Source organism: Anguilla rostrata, chromosome 7 (genome assembly GCF_018555375.3).
Source record: "Anguilla rostrata isolate EN2019 chromosome 7, ASM1855537v3, whole genome shotgun sequence".
Taxonomy (NCBI): Eukaryota; Metazoa; Chordata; class Actinopteri; order Anguilliformes; family Anguillidae; genus Anguilla; species Anguilla rostrata.
The window spans coordinates 8079716-8106494 of NC_057939.1; the positions used below are offsets into that span (position 1 = coordinate 8079716).

The 26779-nt window shown below is 44.8% G+C and overlaps 2 protein-coding genes across 2 annotated transcripts in view; one reads left to right on the plus strand and one right to left on the minus strand.

Moving 5' to 3' along the window:
- The window catches only part of itih5 (inter-alpha-trypsin inhibitor heavy chain 5), a 13230-nt gene extending 2799 nt beyond the window's left edge, over nucleotides 1-10431 (plus strand). The window contains exons 5-14 of the mRNA XM_064342615.1: nucleotides 4-266; nucleotides 768-937; nucleotides 2252-2368; nucleotides 3619-3790; nucleotides 4312-4621; nucleotides 5407-5990; nucleotides 6680-6733; nucleotides 7765-7881; nucleotides 8320-8697; nucleotides 9371-10431. Coding sequence (XP_064198685.1) covers nucleotides 4-266; nucleotides 768-937; nucleotides 2252-2368; nucleotides 3619-3790; nucleotides 4312-4621; nucleotides 5407-5990; nucleotides 6680-6733; nucleotides 7765-7881; nucleotides 8320-8697; nucleotides 9371-9693 — 2488 coding nt within the window. The 3' untranslated portion in view covers nucleotides 9694-10431. The remainder of the gene's footprint in view (nucleotides 1-3; nucleotides 267-767; nucleotides 938-2251; nucleotides 2369-3618; nucleotides 3791-4311; nucleotides 4622-5406; nucleotides 5991-6679; nucleotides 6734-7764; nucleotides 7882-8319; nucleotides 8698-9370) is intronic.
- A 108-nt stretch (nucleotides 10432-10539) lies between these two features.
- tmem110l (transmembrane protein 110, like) lies at nucleotides 10540-26490 on the minus strand. Its single transcript, XM_064342616.1, has 8 exons — nucleotides 25992-26490; nucleotides 21821-21869; nucleotides 21509-21604; nucleotides 20906-21027; nucleotides 17771-17883; nucleotides 15503-15586; nucleotides 15215-15343; nucleotides 10540-12626 (listed from the first exon to the last, which is right to left on the minus strand). Exons 1-8 carry the CDS (start codon nucleotides 26149-26151, stop codon nucleotides 12495-12497), a joined length of 885 nt encoding a protein of 294 aa, XP_064198686.1. The 5' UTR covers nucleotides 26152-26490; the 3' UTR covers nucleotides 10540-12494.
- Between the last annotated feature and the right edge of the window lie 289 nt (nucleotides 26491-26779).

Sequence of the window (26779 nt, forward strand, 5' to 3'; positions counted from 1 at the left end):
AAGTGAGATCGAGACGGAAACGTTCCGAGTTGCCGCCAGCATTCCCGGGAAGAACCGGGCGGTGTTCCTGCTGACGTACGAGGAGCTGCTTCAGAGGCGGCTGGGGAAGTACGAGCACGTGACCAGCCTCCGTCCCCTGCAGCTGGTCAGCAAGCTGTCGGTCGACGTGACCATCGTGGACGGCTCCGAGATCAAGCGCCTGGAGGTGCTGCCCCTGCGGAACGGGAAGGGCGGCCCCGGGACCGTGAACGGGGCCAGAACCCAAGGTACGACCGCCGGGTGCTGGAGGCGGCGAAGGGTCGCCATGAGCGTTTGATTCTGAAACGGCTGCTTTTTTTTTTTTGTTCATTTGGGCCCCTGTGTCCCTCAGGAAGTACATGTTTCCCTGTGTGAGTAGTGTTTCCTCCCACTGTGCGATAAGCTGTGATCCGGGCCTAATTTGAAAAAGGGCGGTTATGATGTGGTCATGGTCGATTTCTTGTAGTCTTTCGGTTAGATTTTAACACAATCTAAATTTACATCTGTTGCCTCAGGCGGCGGGTTTCCTGGCTGACGCATAGGCAAAATGCAGTCTGATTGCCAGTCTTCGAGGAGCCAATTGTTCATTGCAAGTGGAATTGACATTTCGGGTCCCGGAAAAAGCTATTTCATCTAGACAGGAATGTGACCCCTACCCTGATACTGAGGGCGGTTCAAGTGTATTTTTCCTCTTTTTCCCTGTGTCTCCCCCCTCCTCCCTCCCTCCCTCCCTCCCTCCCTCGCTCCAGGCAAGCCCACAATTCCTGTTACTACGGTGATCAAACAGAACAAAACCTTCTGCAAGATCACGTTCAGCCCCAACATCGTCCAGCAGGCCAGGATCGCGACAAACGGCATTCTGGGAGACTTTGTTGTCCGATATGATGTGGAGAGAGAGCTTGGAATCGGTGATGTACAGGTATGGTCTTGTAGAAGTGCCTGATGTTAAAATAAATATTTTTTAAAGTAGTATTTTCACATTTCTTAGGTCTTATAGTCTTATTTGAGACTAATCTTTTCAGGGAATTCCCTTTTGGAAATAGTTTGTGTTTTTGGTTTTGGTTTTTAAAATACAGAATCATACAAGGAAATTGTCAATAAATGGCACACAACATCATGCAGAAGCATGTGATATTATTAAATCTTCTCATACGTTGAGTTTAATATTTTAGGAAATTATTATTATTATTATTATTATTATTATTATTATATTATAATACCTCTGTTCTAGTCATTGTACTATTTTCCTTTTTAAACAAAAGTATATTTTACCATTTAGACCTCTTACGTGAGGACCAGAACCACGCAGCTAGGTGATATGTAGAGAGCTAAACATAGGTCTGTGGTGATTAAAAGCCTACAATGTGTCCCTGTTATACAGAGATAGCAGACTGATTGATGATCTTGGTAGGGTTTACAGGGAGATCATGTCCTCTAAAAGTGTCCAAACACGTGTTTCTGCAGCGTTGTAGCGACATTGTGATGTCATGAACCGCTGTATGTGCACCGCCAGAGAGAAGCCCTGTGACCAGCTGGATCTTCAGCCATCACCACCCGGGAATATCCGATGGAAATGGCAGTTGACTGTTCTCAGTATCCAAGGCTGTTTGTTTCAGCTATTTCTTATTTGATTTGAAACCAAGGGCTTCAATTGAAAGTACCTACATTGATATAAATCAACTACCTAGAAAGTTCAAGAACAGTCAACGGCCATTCAGAAAAGGGGAAACTAAGATTTAAAAAAGGCAAATAACAAAAACATTTTGACACAGGAACCAAATGAAAAAGATTCATAATTTCCCATTCGTTGCATTTCTGGTTCATGTTTTTTTTTTTCCAGTGGAGGTTCCCTTTAACTCTCAGAGAGAAGAGGCTCTGTGTTACTCTCTGGACCTCATTGTGTAAATGGAGCGAGCGTATGTCTCGCTTAGAGGCCGACTCGTGTCAGAAGCCAGAGGCGTATGAGGTCCCTCAGGCCTCCGCAGTCCCACCCCTGCTCCAGTTACAAAAAAAACCCCCCTACCAGGGGCCAGTAAACCCGGGCGTGGGCAAATGCAGCTTGGTTCTGGTGTCCCTCGGGTAGTGCGCTAAGTTGTTTAAGCACGTCTATTTTCATATTTTACCCATGATCCAGGCACATTGGGTCATACCAGTGCAGTAGTGGAGGGAAAGCCAAAGTGACCTCACTTCCTCATTTGGACGGTTAAGAGAAAAGCCTCCCCCTCTGTTCCAGGTGTTGAACGGACATTTTGTGCACTACTTCGCACCGAAGGACCTGCCCGCGGTGCCGAAGAACGTCGTTTTCGTGATCGACACCAGTGCATCCATGGTCGGGACAAAAATGAGACAGGTAAGCCAGCGTCGTGAGCACCAGCTCACAAGGCCATTCTCAGTCAAAATCCATCGCAGGTAGCTGTGCTTTAGATTATTATGCATCTTCTGTCATTGCCAGTAATATTTTGCAAGGTTTCTCTGCACATTTTGTTCTGGGGAATAAAGGGAATGTGCCAGATGGAAAATAGAAGAGAGAATCAATCAACCCACCCACAGCCTTGCGTCCACAAGCTTCCACAAGCCTGGAAGCCATCTTTCTTGCCCTTTGGCCCAAGTGTGTCAGCGCACAATGTGCGTGTGGGGTTCTTGCTGCAATCAAGACTGCTGATCACAGTGGTCCTTTCATGAAGCGCGGCATTCTTATAACATTGCTTCAACATCTTCTCAGCATTGTACCCTTGCACAGAGAACCACTGTATCCCATTGAGACAAGGGCGATCCTTTCCGTCATTCAAACGGGATGTACACCGCAGGCTGGAAGTGACAGGGCCTGAGCAAAAGGCACTGAACAGTTAAATGTACAGACGTTGTCACCCACTAGTGTGCCCTTAGCTTTGCTGGTTTGAGGTGTTGAATGGACTAAGTTGGATGTTTCCTGAACTCGGACAGCACTTCTGGGAACCATAAACAGACTATGTGTTGTTCTTCTGATTGGAGCATTTAAGAACAGCAACATGAGGAAACCCCCCACCCCCCCAGCTTCTTCAAAGGATGACTTGTGGGAATAATTTGGGATGATCAAACCGCCCTCTCACCCTCAAAGGCTACTATGTGGCACCCGGCATGGGACAAAAGTGCTTTTTTTCTCTCTCCACACAGCTCTGTGACCCTCATTTCAGGTCTCGGAATTCCCGCACTGGATTATGGGAGCTGACTTGACGTAGCCTGGGTTCTGGAGTCTAGTTTTGTCAGGTGGTTCAGTTTGCTAACCAGAACCAAGGCTTTCATCAGAACGTATATACTGCACTGTCCACCCTATTAAAAACATCTGTCTGTTCTTCTATAGCCGCACCCTTTATACATGTGGCGACATTGTTAGAACTACAAATGTTTGTTAGTGAAGCCATGACAACACTTTTTTTGGCCCGGTATTTTAGGATGATGAAGTGCACACACCCCATTTTGGACTTTATGCTGCTCAGCTGTTAAAAGCGATTCCACAGAAACTTGTAGAAAGAATCAGTTCAAAAGTGAGGCCACAAACCTCTCTTCCTGGGGGGATTGCGTTTTTAAAAAGTTTTTTACGTTCCTCGTTCCTCTTTGTAGACGAAGGAGGCCCTCTTCACTATCCTGAAGGACCTGCGGCCCAATGACCACTTCAACTTTGTCAGCTTCTCCAACCGGATAAAGGTGTGGCAGGCGGGCCGGCTGGTGGGGGTCACACCGAACAACATCAGAGATGCAAAGAAGTTTATCTTCATGATCTCGCCCAGCGGAGGTGAGCGCCCACACTGTGACATTGTTTACAGAGTCGCCTCGGATTGCCAAGTGCAATGGGATTTCTGATTTGCATCCAACAACAACAGTAATAAGAATAACATTACATTGCACACTGCCACTTAGCAGGAACTCTTGTCCAGAGAGACTTACACAACTTTTAGCATTTTCACACATGGCGTCCATCTTAACAGCTCGATATATACTGAAGCAATGCAGGTTAAATACTATGCTGAAAGGTATAATGGCCTTGTCCTCTGTGGCAATTGAACTGGTAACCTTTGAGTTACAAGCCCAGCTCCCTACCCACTCTACTACAACATAAACACAAAACCTTCAGGTTATTAACTTCTCAGAAGTGAATGATGAAACTATTTATATCACTTTATATAATATTGTTGCTTGCACTGTATTTAAATATTCTCGGTTTTCTCTTGACACATCCAGGTATATACTAAAGACTAATGACTCCACTCGAGGCTTAACTGGAGCATCCCTTTCTCTATTTTCCCATCTCTCCAGGGACGGACATCAACGGAGCCATCCAGGCCGGCTCCTCCTTGCTAACCAATTACCTGTCCCGCACAAACGGGCACCACAACAGCGTGTCGCTCATCATCTTCCTGACGGACGGCCGCCCGACGGTGGGCGAGGTCCAGTCGCCCAACATCCTGAGCAACACCAAGTCGGCCACCGGGGAGCAGTTCTGCATCTTCACCATCGGCATCGGCAACGACGTGGACTACCGCCTGCTGGAGCGCATGTCCCTGGAGAACTGCGGCATGACGCGGCGCATCCGCGAGGAGGCCGACGCCAGCGCCATGCTCAAGGGGTCCGTCCGTCCGTCCGTCCGCCCGTCCGCGCGCGGCTTTTTTGTTTTTTTCCCGCCCTTTCTGCCGCGCTGCCGCTCTCTCTCCTGTCTCTCTCTCTGCGCTTCGTCTTCCTCTGCCGCTGAAGTATTCGTCAACACTGCTTGGGGCGGCTTGAGTAAATCATTCGCTTTTATGGTCCTGAGACGCTGAACGCGCCGCTCCACGCCGCGGGCTCTGAGGGCTGCCTTTACACTGCGGTCTTGGCTGCTGCTGCTCAGCGCCGCTGCGCCCACCGTCCCCACTGCTGGAATGTGTGTTGGTGCCGCTAATAAAAATACCGTTGGAAGTGCGGAGGATTTTAAGTGGTTGTGAAATTCCTATCGGTGGTTAATCAGAAGTCAAACACATTTAGGAGATAAGCTGGGCAGTCTGGAAGGATTCACACACGGTTTTGGTGAGGTTAATGAGTTTCAGCTTTTAAAGGTCATGAGGCTGACAACAAGCCGGGTCACAGCTGAGATACTGAGTTACCCCAAAACTATAACAGCATTCACCATGTAAGCCAACATATCTAAACTTCAGTGAAAAGTTTCTCGAACTGGATTTACATTTAAAAAAATGGCCGCCTCTCACATTCAAGCAATTGTTACCATCAGTTGGTGTAACTACGGTAATGTACTAACTTCCTTTCTGTACTCAGGCATTGTGGGTATCTGCTTGGGTGTAAGGTCAGTATGTAGTCCAGCCTTTTGCATCAGGCTGTAATGTCCCCAGTATGGTCATCCTTGTCTTTGTCCTTATACAGCTTCTATGATGAGATCGGCACGCCTCTCCTGTCTGATATCCGGGTGGGCTACACGGAGGACGCCGTGCAGTACGTGACCCAGAACTTTTTCACCAACTACTTCAACGGCTCCGAGATCGTGATCGCCGGCAAGCTGGCCAATCAGAGCTCGGAGCTGCTGCACGTGCAGGTGACGGCCAGCAGCAGTGACAAGAGCATCGTCCTGGAGACGGACGTGGCGCTGCAGGAGCGCGAGCGGGAGACGCGGCAGCAGGTGGCGGCGGCGGCGGCGGACGCCGGTGCGGCGGGGGTCGGGGGGGACGACTACGCCGAGCGCGTGTGGGGCTTCCTGAGCGTCAAGGACGGGCTGAGGTCACGGCTGCGCAGCCAGGGCAGCCAGGAGAGGGAGGAGTTCACCCAGCAGGTGACCAACCTGTCGCTGGCCTACAACTTCCTCACGCCCCTCACCAACATCGTCGTGGAGGCGCCCGACGCCGTCTTGGACGAGACCGCGCCGGACAGCGCCGCCGCCGCCACCCCAGAGCCGTCGGAGGATGAGGCCCAGGGGAAACCGCAGAGCCTCCACAGGAACACCAAGCAACCAGGTGAGGGCCTTATTGTTTACCTGGCAACCAGGTAAGGGATCTACCGTTTCCTCACCTCACCAGCAGGTGAGCTGGTCACCTACAGTAGTACACAAACACCAAAGGAGATCTATACCTTTACCTTACACATATTTGACACAGCAGCTTGTTTAATTCACTTAAGTGGTGGTTGTGTTTGGTTAGCTTTATAGTACTGTTCAGTAGTGCCGACTACTCTGTTCTGGTGTTTGTAGTCACCAGTGTTATTTGCTTTTGGTGTTGTTTGCCATTGTGAGGTTGAGAGTCACTTTAAACAAAAGCAACTGTCAGCTGAACAAGTGCAAACGAAAGCAGACGAGGTTTCCACTGTTTCCTTGTGAACAGGTGAGATTTCAGTGGTCACCCACTAGTGCCTACAAATGTCATTTCCGCAAAACTCTTTGCAAACAAAAGTTAGAGCTCTGTTTACATGCAACCAGGTGTGTCTTCTGAGTTTCCTAATAACATAACATTCAACGTCCTTTTCTTCCATCAGGCATTGTTCAATCTTTTGTTGCTTTCCTTATGGCAAAAAAGTGTTTGACCAGTAAATCAATTTATCAAATGTAGGAAACAGCCTCCTGGAAACAAATATTTTTCAGTTACGCTAAGTATGCAAAGTTCTTTCTGAAGGATTGTGTATATTTCTTCCACCATTTTTTTGTCAATAGGTAAAGCTGTGAGGAAATCAGTTAAGAAAGCCATCACCATCTCCAAAACATCAGGTAGACCCTACTCCGTTGTGCATTGCTCATTTTTCTCCCGTCTAATCCTTGCAGAGTTCTGAATGTGTAGCACTGCAGACGGTGACAACAGCTGTAGCTCTCCTTGTCTCTGGCTGGCCTCTTATCTGACTCCAGTGTAGACCTGAAAGAGAGCGGCTTCGCCATATTCCCATCCTGCACTTTGCGAAGCCTTGTAATTTAGGAACGCTGCAGACAGTAATTATCGAGACCTGCTGAAATGACACCGTTCTTGCGCTGGAACACAGGGGGACTGAGCCTTGTTGTTTACTGGCTCTTAATTGAAGAACCCGGTCGCGGTCTGGGAGCTTGAAAGCCGACGGTTTCACAACACTCCGCCACCTCTGCGTAACTTCACTAGATAACAGTGAGGAGAAAGGATGTCGCTCCGAAATGTGAGGAGAAACAGACCCCTCTCTCTCTCTCCCTCTTTCTCTCTCTCTCTCTCTTTCTCAAGCTCTCTCAGATAGAGGCCGTCATTTAGGAATGACACAGTTGTGAACCTGTGAGGCTAATTGATCTCAGGGAAAGAAAATGACCTGTTATTTGGCCTGGGTCTTTATTACAACCCACCTTGACTGGAATTCTAGTTCACAGCCATGGTCAGTGTGCTCTGAATGAACAATGTTTTATCAGGACTCCTCTAGCAGAGCGCAACACCACTGGCTTAAATGACTTTGTTTCCTCTGTTTTGTTGTGTGAGAGAAATAATTTGCCATTAATCTTTCATAAAGTCAGTGTGTTTTCCAATTAATTAATTCTGTTTTCCCCTATATGTAAATGTATAGCATTTACATAGAGAACCTGACTTGTCAAATGTCTGAAAATGGAGAAGAAAAAATACGTTTGGTTGTTCATACGTCATCTAAGCTATCCTGGAACTAGTCGATCACCTTTTAAAAAAATACTGTCGATTGATACTGGTAAAGTTTGACCTTGCAATTTAACTGGATGTTTCGGAGAAAAACTCCAGGCAGAGTTAATACCAATTTGCCCCGTGTCTCTGTCACCAGCTGATGGTGACCCTCACTTTGTGGTGGAGTTCCCCCTCAGCAAGCTGACTGTCTGTTTCAACATCAACGGAGAGCCAGGACAGGTCCTGAGGCTGGTGTCTGACCACAAGCACTCAGGTGGGCGTGCTCTGGGCTGATGGGCAGTTTGTTAATCAAAAAAAGCTCATTATGGTTTTAATCAGCAATCATAAATTCCTGTTTATGACAGGAATATCTTTGCACAAAGCAATAATTGCATTCAAGTTGTAATTGTAACTGATTATAACAGGAAAGGTAATGAAGTCAAACAGTAAACATAGTTAATAAAGGGGTTAAATACACCGTTATTTTTTTCTTTTCCTTCTGTAAAATTACTTATCTTTTTGTATTAATGTTTTACAAAGATTATGATGATGACTGTAATGATGGTAATGATGATGATGATGGTTATTAATATTATTATTACGTATAATGTTTTGGATTAGTTCAGGAACAATGAAATTATTTCTTCAAGGTCATGCGCACATTGTGTGGACACTCCCCTGAATGCCTCCGGGTTTGTTTACCGGTTTCCAGGGGTAACAGTGAACGGGAAGCTGATCGGGGCCCCGGCGCCGGCCAACAGCCGCAAACAGCAGCGCACCTACTTCAGCACCATCACCGTGGTGGTGGACCGGCCCCGGAGGGCCTACATCGAGATCACCCCGCACAAGGTCATCCTGGACGGCAGGGACCGGCTGGTGCTGCCCTGCGACGCCACGGTCGCCGTGGAGAGCGACGGACTGGGCGTGGCCATCGTCGGACGGTCGAACGTCACGGTCACGGTCCAGGGGACCGTCGGCTTCGTCGTCCTGGTCCACCAGTACAAGAACCCGGCGCCGTACCAGCGGGACCACCTGGGGTTCTACATCTCCAACAGCAAGGGGCTGTCCAAGGACTCCCATGGCCTGCTGGGTATGTATAGCGGCAGGGTCACCGGGTGGTGGAGGGTCGGGGTGTATAAGCCTCACTCATGTACTAGTAGTGAACAGAAAAGAAAGGAAGCACTACTAGTAAAGTCCCATAATATGCTGTGGCAAGAGGAAGCCAATGATCGCACGCTTAGTGAACATCTCAGGCGTAGTTCCAGAATATACAGTATGATCAATGTTCAGCTCCTGAAACCATTGGGAAACTGGTTTGCACTCTGAGGATTGACGTGTTTATGTCTGAAACGAACGGAAATGCAGGACAGAAATGCTTTAAAATTCGGTTAAGATTATGTCTTTGTACCATTTAGTAACTAATATTTTCCTGGCTTATCAAGACGTGAATGCACCTCAACCATGATGAATGTGCCACAGCACATTATGGAACTAAAAGAGCCCATCACTGTTATAACAATGCTGTTTCACTGCCTGAAAGCTTTGGCAAGCACTTACTCTGAACTGCTTTAGTAAAGCCCAGATGAGCCAAAGATGCTGTATAGTAGAACACTAAAATGTAGTTTCCGGAAAATGAGGCCATTGACCTCGACTCTGTCCCTTTTTTAATTGGATTTCCTCAGCTATTCTACCAGATGGAGAACACGTAGAACCCTCTCTTCTCCCTAGTGGAGTGGTGCTGATGTCCCATGCTTGTCTTTCAGGTCAATTCTTGTATCAGGAGGTGGGACTCACAGAGCTGGCTAGCAATTGCACGGGGGGTGAGGTCCCAAAAAATATCTCGGACGCCTCAGCCCCATCCACCGTCCCCACCTCAACCTCCTGTCCCGCTCTGAAGATCAAGGACCGCACAGTGGGTGTGGTGAAGAAGACCAGGAAAATCTACAGTGGCACACAGACCGTGAGCTGCTGGTTTGTTAAGAACAACGCGGCCAAGCTGATCGACGGTCAGTACGAGGACTACGTTGTGTCACACCTCTTCGACACAGGGGACAGACCACATGGGACCAATGAACATGTAAACTGACTTCTGTCACTCAGTGACTACAACCAATCACAGCATCCCCTCCAACTCTCAGGAACTCCTGGAGGACACACAAGTCTGTGGACTGGATACGTATCACACACACACACTTAAGTATATTTTTTATACGTTTTTATATAATAAGAAGAACCTGAAGTTTTGTTATTAATACCTGAGATTTTTCAACCAAGGATGATTCTTTACCAGAGACCTTTTCAGAGGAAAGCAGAATTGTGTGTTACCGTGTAAAATGTTTGACCCAGGTCTTTTCCATGTTCTTTACATGCGTAATGCCAACTGCTCCTTCACACTGTTCCCCCGCAATGCATCCGCACGCACACTCACAGAACACCTGGCTTTAATCAATCCATCCTCTACCCACAATGCCTTGCTCTGATCGGTCTTCCCATCAGGTCAGGCCAACCCCATCCACAGAGGAATACTGCAGCTGTGCTCAGCTGTAACCCAGTAAATGTTGAAAAAAAAAAACTAAACATGTAAGTTTCCGAAATTGTTCCTCTTAAAATAATTCTCCCATTCTTTTCAATAACTTTGTGAAAATTGTAAGAAAACCAGGGGGAAAAAAAAACTCATTTAAAAAAAACAAATAAAATCTTCTGCATTCTGATTTTACTATAATTTGCAATGAATGTGTTTGTGACTGTGTACCTGCAATACATATGTTTATAGCATAAATCACAGTGCAAAGAAGAGTTCAAATAAATATACACATGTATGGAAGTATGCAGTTCAGTGTCATTAAGGGACTACAGAATATAGCATCTATAAAGAGTCTTCTATAGCAGCCTTTTGTAATTAATCTGAATTAAAGAATAAGAAAATAAATCATTTCTGGTTAAATCACAATCTGCTTTATTTAGGATAGAAGTGATAACACTTGTTCCATCTCAGAAATAAAAAAACATGGCATTTAGACTTAACAGTAAATGTAAAAAAAACATTTGTATTTGTAATTCACAATTTGTGCACAATTTGTAAATTTTAATGACTGCGTATGAGGCATACAACAAAATACATTTAGCTGAAACGTTTAATACTTTCAAAATAAAAAAAATGTGTAGGGATGTTTTGAATTAAACACGTTGAAACACCAAGGAAATAATTTCAGGTCTCTCAGGCCTCTTCAATTAAAATGAACCTGAACACCCTACAGAACATTGCCAACTGCACAGGAGAGGAGACCAGTCCCACAATACTTTCGCGGCTTCGAGAGACGCTAAAATGATGAACTAAACTTGATGAGATGGACTAAAATTAGGGCCATGTTTTGTTCAACACTTGCCCTGTATTTTGACATTGCTATCCCCCGACTTTTGCAAGCTCTTTGTTTTCACAATTTTAAGCTTTAACTGACCCCGGTATGGGCCAACAGCACAGATCACACCACATTTCTTATAAGCACCACTGTGGAGATATCAACGGGATATTTATCAAAAAAGGCACAAGACAAAAAAAAAAAAAAACGAATAAAAATAGCTGTTTTGATGTTTTGTAATGTTTTGATGTGTATATCTTCGATTTAGCAACCCCATATTGTCTATTATTAAACCAACTTGGAGGAGCAAAATATTTGTCAACTATTCAGATAATACCCACTCGTAGTTTCTACCCACTGGTATGTATGACCATTGTATGCAGTAAGTATGTTCTGTGTCTCCTTCACAAAGAACAAGATCAGGAGTGGGCGTCTCAGCTGGTAGTCCATTTGGAGGAGCTACAGCAGATGAGAGCACAGAGACTTACTGTGAATGCAATATTGGGACACATTTGGGAGGCCAATTTTGAAGAGGTGGGGGAAACACCTGCTTGTGTGATCATAAAGAATCTTTACTATGCTTCACTTAAACTTAATTTGTCTCTACGTCTGAAGTCTAAAACGAATTGCTCACTGGAGGCTTTAAGTTGAAACGCAAGGCTCTTTTTCATCTTGAGTTTGCTGTGAAATGAAAGGACGCATTGACACATCTGCCCGCTTTAATTAATATGGCATTCCTGACTTCAAATGCATCTGAAACAATTCTGGCTCTTCCTAAAACCAGGTTTTATACATTTGTGTAAGTGTGATCTGAGCAAGTATCTCTCTGGAGCTCATTTTTCGAACAAAGAGGAAACGCTGTATTTCAGCTACCTTTTCATTTTAGAATGAATTTGGCCCTGTCACAAACACATCAGCCGATGATACTAAACACCAAATCCCCCAGCTCGTGTCATTTTAAAAAATCTAACAGCCCATTGTCACCCCCCTCAAATACACACAAACACACACACACACAAGCACAAACACAGAGCACCAAGAGTTTAACAAAATGTCATCAATAGCGTTTCTCCACAGTCCTTAACTTATCATCTCAAATATATATATACCGTTAAAAGCATGACAAAATAAAGGTACCAATTTAATAAGTATTCATTCAACAGAGAAAATATTTGGTTGGAAGCACAGAGAGTATACACCAAGAAAACAGTGTCTTTAAAAGTCATTTAAATACTTGTTCAGTCCGATCAAACACGTTTCCTAAATTCATGGTTTCAAAGGAGCACCTTTCACTATGAGCTTAGTGGAGTTACATAAGCCTTGTAAAGGCATAATTGTGATACACCGAATGACCTTTGACCTCCAAAAGCCCTGCAGTGCAGAGTCCAGGTTGCCTCTGAGCCACACTCTGCCCACAGGTGTTTCACTCTGGTTGTTTGTGGTGGAGTGTTTATGTTTACCCATGAAGAAGAGGGACTTCTCTGTGAGTCAAGGCGGGACTCTGGAGTTTGGAGTTAGGAGGTGTGGCCTACACAACCACCCAGGCAGGTGCCTGCATACCCCCGGATAGGCCTGGGTTCAAGCTCTGGTCTGCAGCATCCTGCTCCCCTTCTGAAGGGTCGGGCTCCGTGCCCGCCTCCGGATCGTCCATCAGCAGCACCTGGGCCAAACAATACACACACACACACACACACACACACACATGCATACGCACACACACACACACACACACACACACACACACACACACACACACACACCACACACACCACACACATACACACACACACACACACACACACAAAGCACACACACACACACATACGCACATGCATACGCACACATACACACACACACACACACACACAGAGTGAAACACAGACACACACACACAGACACACAGACACACTCGTTAGCCAAATTAATAATACTCCCAACACAAGAATTTGTGTGCAACTACCTGACTTTCTCCCTCAGAAACCATAAAAACTGCAAACACACAGGGCACACAGAATATAGGGTTCTGCAAATGTTCCTTTCTACAGAAACAATAAGGTTTATAGCCCAGTAATGTCACTGTGGATGTGACTGTGGACAGGATTGTCCACATGATGAAAAGGGGAGACCAGCACAGATCCTTCGTGCTGTGGATACCCCAGTACAGTATCTCATCGAGGAATCTAGTCACGTAAGCAGGCTCCAAGGGTCAAACCGGAGGCACGGCAGTGGAAAGAAAGCCCTCATGTGCAGCTGCATGTCTGATCTCCTCCAAAGCCTCCACTGGCACAACCTTTCCACAGGTAAAACAGGGGAGGACACCGGAACGACACCTGAGCAACACTAGCACAACTGAACTGAATGGTAATGGAATGTCAGACAGCCAAAATTACAGCCGAAAAAATGTAATAAATATGAAAAAAAAGTTAAAAACCCACAGCCCACAGAGGGGCACCAAAAAGATGGCGTCAGCACGCAGAAACGGACTGGAATTCTCCCACTCGATCCCGAAAATGATCGGAACAATGCCACGGACCTCCTGATGATCTAATCCCTGTGAGAAACCTTTCGGGCATCCTTAAATCCCACATTCCTCCACGCGTTTAAAAAATTCTGAAGTGCGCCACTTGACATGCTAATGACCTTCAACTGGAACACTCTCAACAACAACCCTAAACCCACCACCCACCCCCACCAATCTCTGAACCCCATCCCATCTCCACGACATCAGCGGGCAGAAACGTGTTCGAAATGTCACTGGTTTTCCAGGGATAAATGGATGATTTGTTGCACGCTGGTGGAGCCCAGCCTCTGCGGGGGAGGAGGGCAATGTGGGCTTCGGGCCGGAGAATGAACCCTCTCTTTAAATCCCCGTTCTGTCAGAGGGCAGGAGGGTGGGGCAATTACACAGGGCTATTATGATTCCGGCGACGGAGAAAATGACACTGAGCGAGAGTCAGTCGGGTCCGCACCAATCCAGAGGCTGAACTGAGCACATTTACATGGCGCCATTGCTACGTCACTGAAAAGTGGGGGTACAACACTGAGCATGATTCAGCCCGATGCTGGAAGGGAAACATTACAGTCATCCAGCCCAGGGAGGCGAACAAAAGTGCCCAAATACCAGGAGGTGGACATTAATTCTCTGTCCTAATTTTTTTTTGAAAAAAGGTCTGAAGGAAAGGATAATTCATTATTGAGATGCACGGTTCCTTAATGTTTGCCACAGCAGTACTGTGCAGTTCAAGGTTAATCCCCAGCTAAGTTCACACCAAACACCACCCACTGCTTCGACACTTAAGTAGTGCAGGGAGAGATAACGGTAAAAGCACTGTTGGCTGATGTTTGACCTCCCGCCCTCCAGGGGGCGTACTCATACATAAAGCTGCTTTAGTCAGGAGGATAGCCCTTTGGAGCCACCTGGGCACGGAATGGCAACAAACGCAGGGACGCATGCCATGGAGACGAGTCATTCAGGCGGTCACTCATTCCCATGGACATTCAGTGGCACACAGTTTCCGTTACTGAGATGCTGGGGAATGTTTTGTTTCCAAAATATTCTAGAGAATGATACAAAGAGAAATATTCACACGACCTAGTTTCTCAGGGAACTCAGGGAAATAGTGCATGTGAGGAGAGAGAGGGAGAGAGGGAGAGAGAGTGAGAGAGAGAGAGAGAGAGAGAGCAAAAAGGGGCATGAGAGATGAAGGGGAAGGAAGGAGAGTGCGCTGACTCAGTTTTTCCTGGATCTGCACCATACAGGCTTGCCGCGTTCGGGTCACACAGTAACACTAGATACTTCCTGTCCAGCATGGGAGTGTTTATATGGGGGGGGGGGGGGGGTTGGCCCTAACAGGTGCACAGCATAATAAATTCAGCCACACAGAGCCAGGGATCGTGGGATCCACCTCTCATGCTGACACTGACCGGGACACTAGGATCGCTTCCTCCAACATCCCGGCCATGATTCAAAGCTACCAGAGGGCTGTGCTCGAAATTCTTCTGATTTTGGATTCTAGTCAGTCAGAGCCCAAACTCCAAAATCAAAGGGGGGATGCTATTCTGGGCCACACATAAACTCTAACGGGGATTTTCATCTTGTGACATTCAGAGCATGCAGATACAGCACTTTCGTTTAACTTTATTATTTTACAACCAGTAGCTCTATTGTGATTGTGACACTAAGCAGGTTCCACCCACTCACAAGACTTTGAAGGACTGTTATTGGACACAGCCATTTATGGGCCTTACCTGCGATTCCTCATTGGTCACCCAGGGCGATGACTCAGTCTGTTTTCCTTGGTCCCGCGGTGTCTCAGTGGTCTTTAGGCTCTTGTACTTCCTCATCGTCAGGCTGTCCACCACCCAGAACATGATAGCCTGGCGAAGAGAGCACACACCATCGCTCAAACGTGCAAACATTAAGGATGGTTGTACCCACTGAAAACAGTCTCTCTCATGCATGCATGCATGCACAGCCAGCCAGACACAGACATACACACACACATAGACAGACACACACATAGCATCTGTACTCACATTGACAAAGAAGGGTACAATAAGCATGACCAGGACCAGCTCCAGCTGAGGGTTTGGGATGTGGTCCAGCAGAACCTCCTGTAACTGCAGCACAGAGAGTTTGCTTATAGCCAGCTGGCAAGCATTCAACTGGGGCAAGCGGATGGATAGAGGCATGTGGACGAAGGGCTCCATATCCATATTCATACACTATTGTGTTTACTGTATTTCTAAATACTGTGTACTTTGCCTTTCTGAAAAAAGTGCCCTCCCTCTCTCTCATTCTCTCTCTCTGTCTGAAAGTCTGTCTCACAGTCTCCCTCACTGAGATTTTCTCACAGCTGCACAGACTCTTCACTGCAATACAACAGGTGTGTGATTTGACTAAATGATTCCAGGGGAATGCCCTGTGGACTCAGGGAGGGAGAGGCAGAGTGTGAATGAGAAAAAGATGGCTACCATCGCACACACAGAGATACAGCACTGAAAGGTGGAGGTACTTCGAGAAATACATTTCATGTGACCCCCCCCCCCCACGAAGCTGTCGCCAGGAAGAACGCGACTCGGTGCGCCCTCATGTTTGGGGGAGGAATGTTAATGACAGTGTGGGTAATGTCCCCCTCCCATGAGACAAAGAGAGGGTGCCATAATTGCAGACGCTGGGCTGGAATGCAGGAACATACATAAAACATACGTCGCAAAAAATAGAAAATTTAAATTAAAAAGCACAAATGGGCCTTGTACATGATAAGCAAACTTGTTTGGGTTGAATAAAAGACTGATGGTTAAAATGGTATTTTCGCAGGTAAGCTAACACAACTGCAAAGATGCTTATTTTAGACCGTTATATAAAATATTATTTCTAGTGCGCTTCATTTAAAAAATGAACTAAAATGAATTCAGCTCTCTGGGATATGCATGAACTACAGAAACCCTTTGTGGCATCATGACCACAACGTCTGGATGCTTGGAATTGCTCCCACGCTCTTAAAAAATGCATCGCCATTGTCTCTCCGGTGCATTCTGCATCTTCCCGTGGCTCCATGGTTTGAATTGCGCAGACGCATTCACTCGAAAAACAAAATGCTGTTTTCATGTTAAACATCAAAGGAGAATAAAAAAGGGAAAGGAAAGAAAAAGAACGGCGACTTCCGGTCCCACGGGCGGAGAGGCCGGGGGGACTAGAGGGAGCGTCTGGCCTCCAGCTTACCCACAGCGGAGCGCTCGAAACCGCGGTTCCCGCAAGAGCAGTATTCGGGTGAACGCCGCCCCCTTGTCTTCTCGGTCACGTTCCAGGTTCAACTTGGCACCGCGAGAGTAAACAAACGCGGCTGTAACCACGGAAACTCCGCGCCGATCAAGACCAGCACTCCGGTCGTTCACAGTGCGTTCTCAAAGACAGAGTCTGGACGGGGAGAAATGCCCACGCAGAGGACGGCGGACATCTTTGCAGCCGCGGCAGCGTCTTCTGCCGAGCATTCACCTCTAGTTGCTCAGATTACTTTGTGTTCAAGCTCAAAATGAGGCTTACTGTCATGGCATTACACAGTTTCACAATGGCACCACCAAAGCATAATGCATACGATGATGTTACTATCCATTCAGCTTCAGGCTGCGTGACAGTACTAAGAGGGGATCTACACCTCTGTGTGTTCTTGTTCACCAACAGGGCTTGGAAGGGCCCACATCTCTCAAAATTGTGCCTAGGCTATATAAATCCACCATGTTGCTCACGTCATTCTCCCACCGTAAAGATAAGGATATTTTGACAACAAACATCCTATCCCGGATCTTGGCCACACCCCTTTATCCTGATTGGCTTGATGAGGACCAAGCTGATTAGAAGGGCCAGACGCACAGGTGGGGAGGAAGTGCGAGCGAAACGTCGTTGACGCCAGGAAGTGCTAGCCGGAAAAGCAACAAGCACTGGCACGCACGGGCTCGTCTGGGATTAGTGCTAGTGACACTTAACAGGGCCGAGCTCCACCTCTATGTATATAAGTTACTCTGAACAAAGGCTCGATCGCGGACGCTAACTAACAGACAGTATGTCTAAGATGCGATAAGGATCAGCTTCCCTGTGTTTCCGCTCCCACGCACCACTCTGTTGTCATACATTAAATCAGACACCTGGCCTGGCTTTCATGCATTCTCCACATATAACAGCATAGAGAATGCTTTTTCTCCATCTAAGGAGTTTTGCAATGCCAATGGGCCGTGAGACCACTTCACAGGGACGCCATAATGTGTTGTACTGTGGTTGTGAGGACGGGGTTTGTGGGGACTTACGTTGGTCCAGCCAGGGATAAGCAGCACCACACTGATCACACACTTCTCCAGCACCATGATGAGCAGGTAAACCGCACACTGGCTGAGCCACGCCGCGGCCTGAGGAGGATCCCCTGTAAAGAGACACCATTACCACACACCGACCGCACACTGACAACACACTGACCACAAATTGGGCGCACACTGACCACACACACTGACCACAAACTGACTGCACGCTGACTGCACACTGACCACAAATTGGGGCAACACTGACCACACACACTGACCACAAACTGACTGCACACTGACCGCACTGACCACTAATGCCTGACCCACACTGCAGCCAATGAGGGCAACCTGGAAAGAGATACTACCATCAAATACCGACCACTCATTTGGCTCCATTTACACACAAAGAACAAAAAAAAACTTGCACGATATGCGCATTATTTTATCAGCCCATTACTCTTGATGTAAATGGAAAACAGGCTCTTGATAGAAGACGTGAGCTCTTCCTCTCGCCTTACGACATCAGGCACCCATTTCCCCAGACAATCTAGCCCTTTCAAACAAACAGCCCCTCTCTTCCCCCCTAACCCCCTAAACCCAGGACCTCCACATCACGAAGAGCTGAAAGGTTTAAGTCCACCTTATTTAAACAACTTTTGTCAAACAGAACCGGTTCTTTCAAGGGCAATAACCATACATTCAGCAGGGACCGTCTAGTGACAGGGTCACTTGTCATGGTGAACGAGTGCTGTACAGGCTTTCGGAGAGGGATAATTCACTCTAAGCCCGGTACAAGCCACACTATTCAAAATGGCCGTCGAGTTAACGGCAAGTGAAGGTGACATACAGAATGACTGGAAAATGGCGGAATTGAGGGAGCTGGGATGACACCACGCAAGTTTCAAATGGGGAACCATGTAGCGTGTCACTACGACAGGACTCTGCACCAAGGTCACGGCCATGTGTGCCACCCACCATCGAATTCTGCCAAAAAGACTTGTAAATATGAATAGAAATATTCAACATGTACATGGATAAATGATGCTTTGCTAAAAAGTGGCCTCACCCAACAGCAAAAAAATTAACTCAGACAGAAAAACAAAAACATCGCATTTTTTAATTTTTAGCAACTCTATCAGTTTGTTCCTTCCATAGTAATGCTCTTGGTTTATTTTTGAATGAAGAACATGGAGGGACCAATGAAACACCAAATGGGCTACACAAATATCCTGATATTTTTTCTTAGTTCTGCTTCTGAAATTAGTCAAAGATGACAGCACCTGGATGTGCAGACTAAGAAACCAAAAATGAATGTGCTTAAAGAAACAGTTACAAAATATTAAATCCAGCAAAAAAATTTTGTGCTTAAAGATACAATTAATATGAATCCATCCATAAATATCAAACCCAGCCATGACTAATTAAAGCACCATGAAACCATGGGGCAACAAATGTTTCTATTTAGCTGGTGGCAGTTTTAAATAAGCACTCATGTTACTGAAAGAGAGACGTGACGCATTTACAGCTGGTGGCGTCGGCCATGTGGAATTATTTCATACACATGCAGACGGGCAGCCGTGTAAGACCCGCTAAGCCCGGCTTTCAAGCGGCCCCGCTGCGCTGGAGCACAAATCCGCGCAGTTCACGGTGCCGAGGAGAGATTCGCTCCGCTACCTCCGCCCCGTTCGCCCTAGCTGACCCGTCCCAGATGCTGCACGAGTCCCTCCGGACTTCTGCTCACCCCTGCACCGATGAATCAGAAGGAATCCACTACTAAAATGGCACAGAACCCACTGCCGAATACTGTGAGAACGATATTATACAAGGCAGGAGGGAATGAACGGCGGGAATTACGGACTTTGAAGCAGCAAGCAGTGAGTAGCATTCGCTAGCATGCCCAGAGTCGGTCAGGCCAGGCTTGCCCATTACGAGTTGCTAGCAGGGCGATGTGTTACGCGCCCTGCTCATAGACTGGATCCAGCCACTTTCTGAGTGGAAAGATGATCTGAACAGCCGTGACAAGCAGCCATCTGCTGCAGCCGAAACTGCTTATAGGCCCAGTGAACACCGAGGCAAGTATGGGCCACCATATACAGAGCGTGTTCCACCTGCTTAAGACGCGCCGTCCTCCAGTGCAATGACTGCGCTGCTTGGCTGGCGGGTGAGTGTGTATGATAGCTGTCACTCGCATAATTTACCATTTACCATTTTGGATTTTGGGATACCATTGATCTGTTTACTACTGTCATTTGGGGAAGGATATAAGGCAGAATTAAAGTCCAACACAAAAAGGCAAACAACAAATTTGCAGCATCAGATGGCATTTAACGCTAATATTTTCATATGTGCCAAGGCAGTGTGGGGACAGTTGGAAGGGTACAGATTTTGAGACAAAGAAAATCTGAAATCAGTATGTTCACTTTGTTTTCAATATTACGGCCCAAAATATTATTTACAGTACATTTACTGACCTCTAGTGGTAATATGTAAACCTGCACAAAACAGATAATCTTTAGTGGAACAGAGAGTGCCATCTGCTGGTATGAAAAAACGATGCTTTTTAAAATACAAAAATCCCAAATATTTGGAATCTGTTTGGTAAAACAAGTCGTAGTATATAGTAGTATACAGTTACAAAAACTCCACTGAGGGAGTAATAATGTCTGAATTATTTGCATTATGGCCTTTATCCCTGAGCAGTGTATTTAGGAGCAGCAACAAGAAATAAAGAGAGTTGACGCATATATGGCCAAACATACATTTAAAATAAATTTAATTTATTTTATAATTTATAATTTAAACAATAAATTTAATAAAGTGAATAATTTTCTCTGGGTATCCTTGTGAAATTTGGTCTAGCGATTTCAGATAAATGTTGGTACATCACATGTAAAACTGAAACAATGGGCTTTCTTTGACACAAGGTAGCCATGTTTCTTCACGTGTCATCATGCCATATGTGGACATTCTTTAATGTGCAGGGCCCCACATATGTTGCAAGTTTTGTGCCAATATTCCCATTGGTTGTCACTTTGGACTGATTTGCATATTGCACAGAGGCAACACATTCACTGGCTCACTGTGGCCATATTGCTTTTTAATAACATAGGATTTTAAACCCACAATTGTGAGCTCATCACTTACCATATTCGCCAAAGGTCAGTAGAGTTAACTGTTTGTACTCCACCACGCAGGACACCACCTTGACGCCTACCCAAATGATGAGCATCCCCATTGTGGCATCCAGCAGAAAATTCATGAGGTAACTAAGCCGAAAACAGGAAGTGGGAAGTTTTTAAAAAAAACTACGACACAGACACATACCTGATCATAATCAAACAGTATATCTTCATAAAATGTTTCCTACATGTAAAGCAATATATGCAGCATAGATAAACAAGTAGCAATCTCGCTTCTAATGTTTTTGTTTAACTTGTATAGACACAGGACCAGTTTTTATGGTTTCTGTTTGTGACAAGAATATGGGTAAAAGTGTATGCATTATGAATTTGAGTTGGGTAAGTGATCCTTGGATCTGCAAGTACAGAGACAGAGGGGAGTCTGTTCTTATTGGTTCTGCAGTTAGTGGAGAGGATGAGTCTGATGCAATTGAGTCTCGTCTTTTGTGATGAGACTACTGTTGCTCAGCTCCATCCGTGTCAGTAGTTACAGTTGAGAGGTTGTGATTGGCTAAGACTCAAGATTGACATGCAAATGTGCTGAGTGGATCGTCCATTTGACACTTACAGAGAACAGGGGTCCTCCTTGGTGAGGGTGGAGAGAAAGACATTGGCAAAGTGAATGAAGAGGGCACCAATCGCCTGCTTCGACGTGTCATAAAACCTTGAGGGACCAATCAGAATCAGGCATCAAAAAACACCTTCATAAACAGCCTTCTCTTGGTTTCATTAGGGCATAAAAGCATTTTTTATACAGGTATAAGGATGCAGATAAACATTTGTGGCAATATGGTGAAATCTGAATAAGGAAACAATCAGCTTTGCTCACAGGACAAATGTGTAAAACAGGTATAAAAAGAAAAAAGAAAATGGCTCTCACCAGATCCTCCACGGTCTTCTAATGGCTGCAGGCTCACGGAACCTTTTCACTGCAAAGAACCAACAGGTTTTAAGTGAGGAGAAGCATCACTTCCTCATACACAACTCTGTTTACCAAGTTATATAAGGATATAATGTTATGTAATGTAATATATCAATGGGACTGTGTAACAGGAAGTGTTTCAGATTTTTTTAAACCCCTTCCATCACCCTTATAATGGAGTTACAATGCTGTCAATATGCTGACCATAACTGTTAGGACTTATAAAAAGAAATCTATTTCACGTATTGGTAATCCTGCAGTCTTGGGATTTTCTTCACTTTTTTGCATGGTCCATGCAGCAAAATAATTACTACAGGTAAATCCTTACTGGAATAGTTAGAATAGATAGTTTTAATTTAATAAACGACAACAAAACCCCACAGACCCAAGACAGTTATATTCTAACCAAGACGGCACACAAATGAAATGTCATAATAGGCCCCATGGCAACCTCATATCATCAACTAAAAATAAGCTTCACCATACTTATCAACTCCCCCCATCCTGAAAAATATCAAACTGTGGAATATGCCATTGCAAATGGCGTCGCACTAGATGTTGGCAACGGAATATCTGGTCGTGGCGCATTTTAAAAAAAGCACAGGGTAACCGATGCCAGTTTGGCACACCACATGCATGACCTAGAAACGGTGTCCAAGGGCTCTGAATCGTGGGAGGGGTTAGTCAGCAGTCAATGGGAGGATGTGCGCCAGTGATATTATAGGAAAATGATTCTATAAAAAGCTGCGTTCCTCAGCGGCGGTGGAAGAGGTTTGTGGGCTCAACATCAACATTTGCTTCCTTGTCTTATCTGCTCAACATTTTTTTAAACCGCTTAAATCATTCAGAAAGGGGCGCAATTTGTGTGCAGTCAGGAAGAAACTGTACATTCCTTCGCCAGAGAGACTAACCTGTTTAAAATTAGTGCACGGTTTCAACAGAAGGTCATTTTCAATTCCACAACAGGACAGGGCTTATTTACTCCATATACTTGACCTTCAGCTGGAAAAACTGTATTCGGGCTCATCTCTGACGGTCTGTCTTTTAAGGTGATCGCCTATTGCTGCAAAGCCACAGAAACACTGTGAAATGTTTTCACGGGCAAGGTAGAGAGAACATTTTCTATGCAGCTTTTAATCCAGATCACGCAGCCATCCATGCCTACAGTGAACACTTCAGCAGGTTTCCAATCTTCTGACCCCTAGACATCACAAAAACACTCCAGTTTAACCATTAACTGACCCCAATGCTGTCTCAATATTTATCTTCTTAGTAATAAGTAACTGGTCATAGGTCACCTGGATATTGATTTTCCTCTAACCATTGAAAATACATTACCCTCTTCACTTCTTAGATTTGATCATCATTAAATGCATTATCCTCTTGTTAACTGATTCTGAAACCATTAGAATTCCTCAAACCCATTTACTTTGTATGCGCCTCACACAATTTCTCTTCTTATAAATTATATACCTAATGACACACTTTATACATGTATGCCCATTAAACATATCAGACTCTATCCTCTAGTGTCAAGCAATTGCAAATTTAGTTATTGTGCATGCCAGAATCCAATCAAATACAGACATTACAGCCTAAAATCTACAAAATTCTACAGAACTAGGGAAGTAATATGACCATGCCGTTTAGAACAGCATTCACCGCAAGGTTGAGTGGTTTACAGCAAGTTTACACCTTTAAACCCGAAACATTTGAAGACCAGCTGACAGCGCTCCTTATACAGTAAACGTCTCTGTAACAGACATTAAGGGGCGGCATAGCTCAGGAGGTAAGAGCGGTTGTCTGGCAGTTGGAGGGTTGCCGGTTCGATCCCCCACCCTGGGTGTGTTGAAGTGTCCCTGAGCAAGACGCCTAACCCCTAATTGCTCCCAACGAGCGGATTGGTATCCTGCATGGCAGCCTTTCACCGTTGGTGTATGTGAGTGCGTGGGTGAATGAGAGGCATCAATTGTAAAGCGCTTTGGATAAAAGCGCTATATAAATGCAGTACATTTACCATTTACATTGCTGCTGTGTGGTGAATAAAGCACAGGCCCAAAGACTACACTGGAGCCATTGCTTAACTTCCTTCATTCTACTTTAAAATCCCTCCTTAAAAAGCACACGTCAGGTACTGAAAACTATTTCAAATTCACTGAAAATACAGAGAACATATTAGGAAAGACGCATTTTTCTCTGTGAATCAAAACGAGATCTTCCAAAATTGAACAAATTCCAGGATTTAAAAAAATGCATTGGCCTTTTCTGACTTTGTCACTACATGTTAAAAAACGGGAGGAAAGGATATATTGATGGTATTATGAGCGGATGCATAAATTAAACTGCTCTGAGACAGCTCTCTTTGTGCTAACATTTGGGTGGTCACTTAGAGATAAGTATGCAATTCTGGCAACAAAAATAATAAGGCTAATCTTACAGAATGGATATAGCTGCCCACAGCTTGTTCAAATGGACCTATGTGTATGTCGACAATAGAATGAAAAAGAAGAACATCGAGCAAACATTTTTTTAAATGTTAAAGGAGCTGTTAAGGGGTTTGACATACAGATCTCTACTGAGCAAAAAGCTTCACAAAATAATCTCATTTGGAAATATAACCCAGAAACCTCTCTGAAGTCCATGATTTATGAATTACTGAGCTATCCTTCAGTAAATGATACTCATACCAAAAATTTATACACACGCAATCCTTAAATATTCATACACATATATAATTACTTTACAATAACAACTCAATAATTGCCAAGTCATAAACAAACTAACAGACAGTGGCTTGCACAATCTTTCCTGAGAAGGAATCCATTACTCAAAAATGATTAACTCCAGTCAGTAAAAAGAACATATATAATAGTCAGGTGACTCAGCTCACAACTTTAATTTCGAAGGGGGTGTGGAACACAGGCTTTCCCTATTGGGTGGCAAACCCACTAGGGGTGCCCAACCCTGTTCCTGGAGATACAGCCTAACTGCCCTGTACGTTTTCCATCCAGCACAGAGCACACCTCATTCCACAGCGAGAGATCTAATTGAGCTGCAAATTGGTAGAATGGTGCGCCAAATTAGGGGTGACATGAAAACCTACAGGATGGCAGATCGCCAGGAACAGGAAAATCGAGAAGCCCTGCGCTACAGCTGCATACAAAAACAAGCGGCGCAGTTGAACATTACTATTACACGTAAGCCCAAACATTTTATGACACGAAAGGAGCCGTTTGGTGTGGCGCTTTGCCTGGCAAGGAAACGGCGGTGTTCAAAATACATTGATGAACGGAATTGGCAGCAGAATGGATGATATTCCATCATATTTGATATGCTTTGCACCAACATCGCTGGCGGTGGGATGCTGAGCAGACTCCGGGACAATTACATTTAGGTACTTCCTGCCACATTGCATAGAGTAAAATGAGTCAAATCAGTCATGTGATCTCTTGACAGAGTTGCCTACGTACTCGTGGTAGATTAAAATCTCTCGTATTCCAGAGTTCATTACCTTTGCAATTTACAAATGTGAACAGTTGTAAGAAAATGGGCAGTGGCAGATTTCCCGTGACAGGATACAGGAATCTATAGACTTTACATTCAGAATTATCTTGCGACCACTGAACATCATTGATGTTCCTTAATCCTAAATTTATCAGCTAAACCACTGCTCAGTCAGGCTTACTTTTAAATAACATGCTATGTAGCAGATAATGTGGAAGATTCTATTCAAATTCAGATTCTATTCAGATTCTGACCAATTTAAAAGTCTATTCCAAACACTTTTTGTGTTGTTTATATGTGTTTTATGTGTTCTCGGGCACAAATTCCCCAAGAATTTAGAATTATTGTTCGTGACATTATAAATGTAGTATTTCGACACTGGCTTCATAACACAGAACTATAAACTATGAATAATTCCGCCAAACAGCAAACACACAAACAAATGGCCACGTGTTGGCGTCATATCCCTTTGAACTTTTTTGCTTTTCATTTTGCCAGGAGTCGCATTGTTACTTTATCGGCTCAGGGGAGACAAAGAAAATAGCCTCCGTACGATGCAAATGAAACGGGACATTGTCGCTAAGAAACCGTTAAGAAAGTTCCCTTTTCCACCAACGATACTCACACATCAAAGTGCTGAAAGCAACCACAGCGAGTAGACCCTGGATCAACACACCGAATCTGTCCATCAGTGCTCCGTTGTCGCATCCATGAGGATTGGATGCCTCAGACATGTTAGTAGCCATCATTATGTGGCTGTTGTACATTCTTTTTATCAGAAACATTCAATTGAATCCATACATATCCACTTTGTGTTGCAAAAAAAAAAAAAAACAAACAAAAAAAAACACTCCACACCAAACAAAGAAGGATGAGTCTCTCTCCCTTGGATTTTAAAGAAATATGATCCCTAAAAACAAATAAAAAAAAACATTAAATCGGTTCCGTTTACACCGGCATTCACGGTTATCGATTATTAATGAGCAAATTAACTGGAATGTTACACTGAATAAATGCTCCTAGAAGAACGTTGAGTGGAAGTTGGGGAGCAGAGCACCCATGTTTTTCAAATCAACAAAACAGAACCTGGCCTCTGACGTCACCTCCTGCAGCCGAATTCCCACAAATAGGACGAGCGAAGCGCCCTTTGTTCTTTTCTTTCCTTTTTTTTAGAAAGCACGTGCTTTTGTCTCAAGGGTAAATAATTCTTACTATTAAGGCATGCTCATATGCATTAATTGATAACGGTGAAAATTTAGTGTTGTGTTTGTGGTTTTTTTTTTTCTTTTTAAATATTAAGGCTTTATGTGGATACTAAGAGGAAAATTATTGGAAGGCAGCTTCAAGATGTCTGGAGAAAAACATGCTGAGATAGTGTTTTACTTCAACATACGGTGCCCATTTACACTTTCA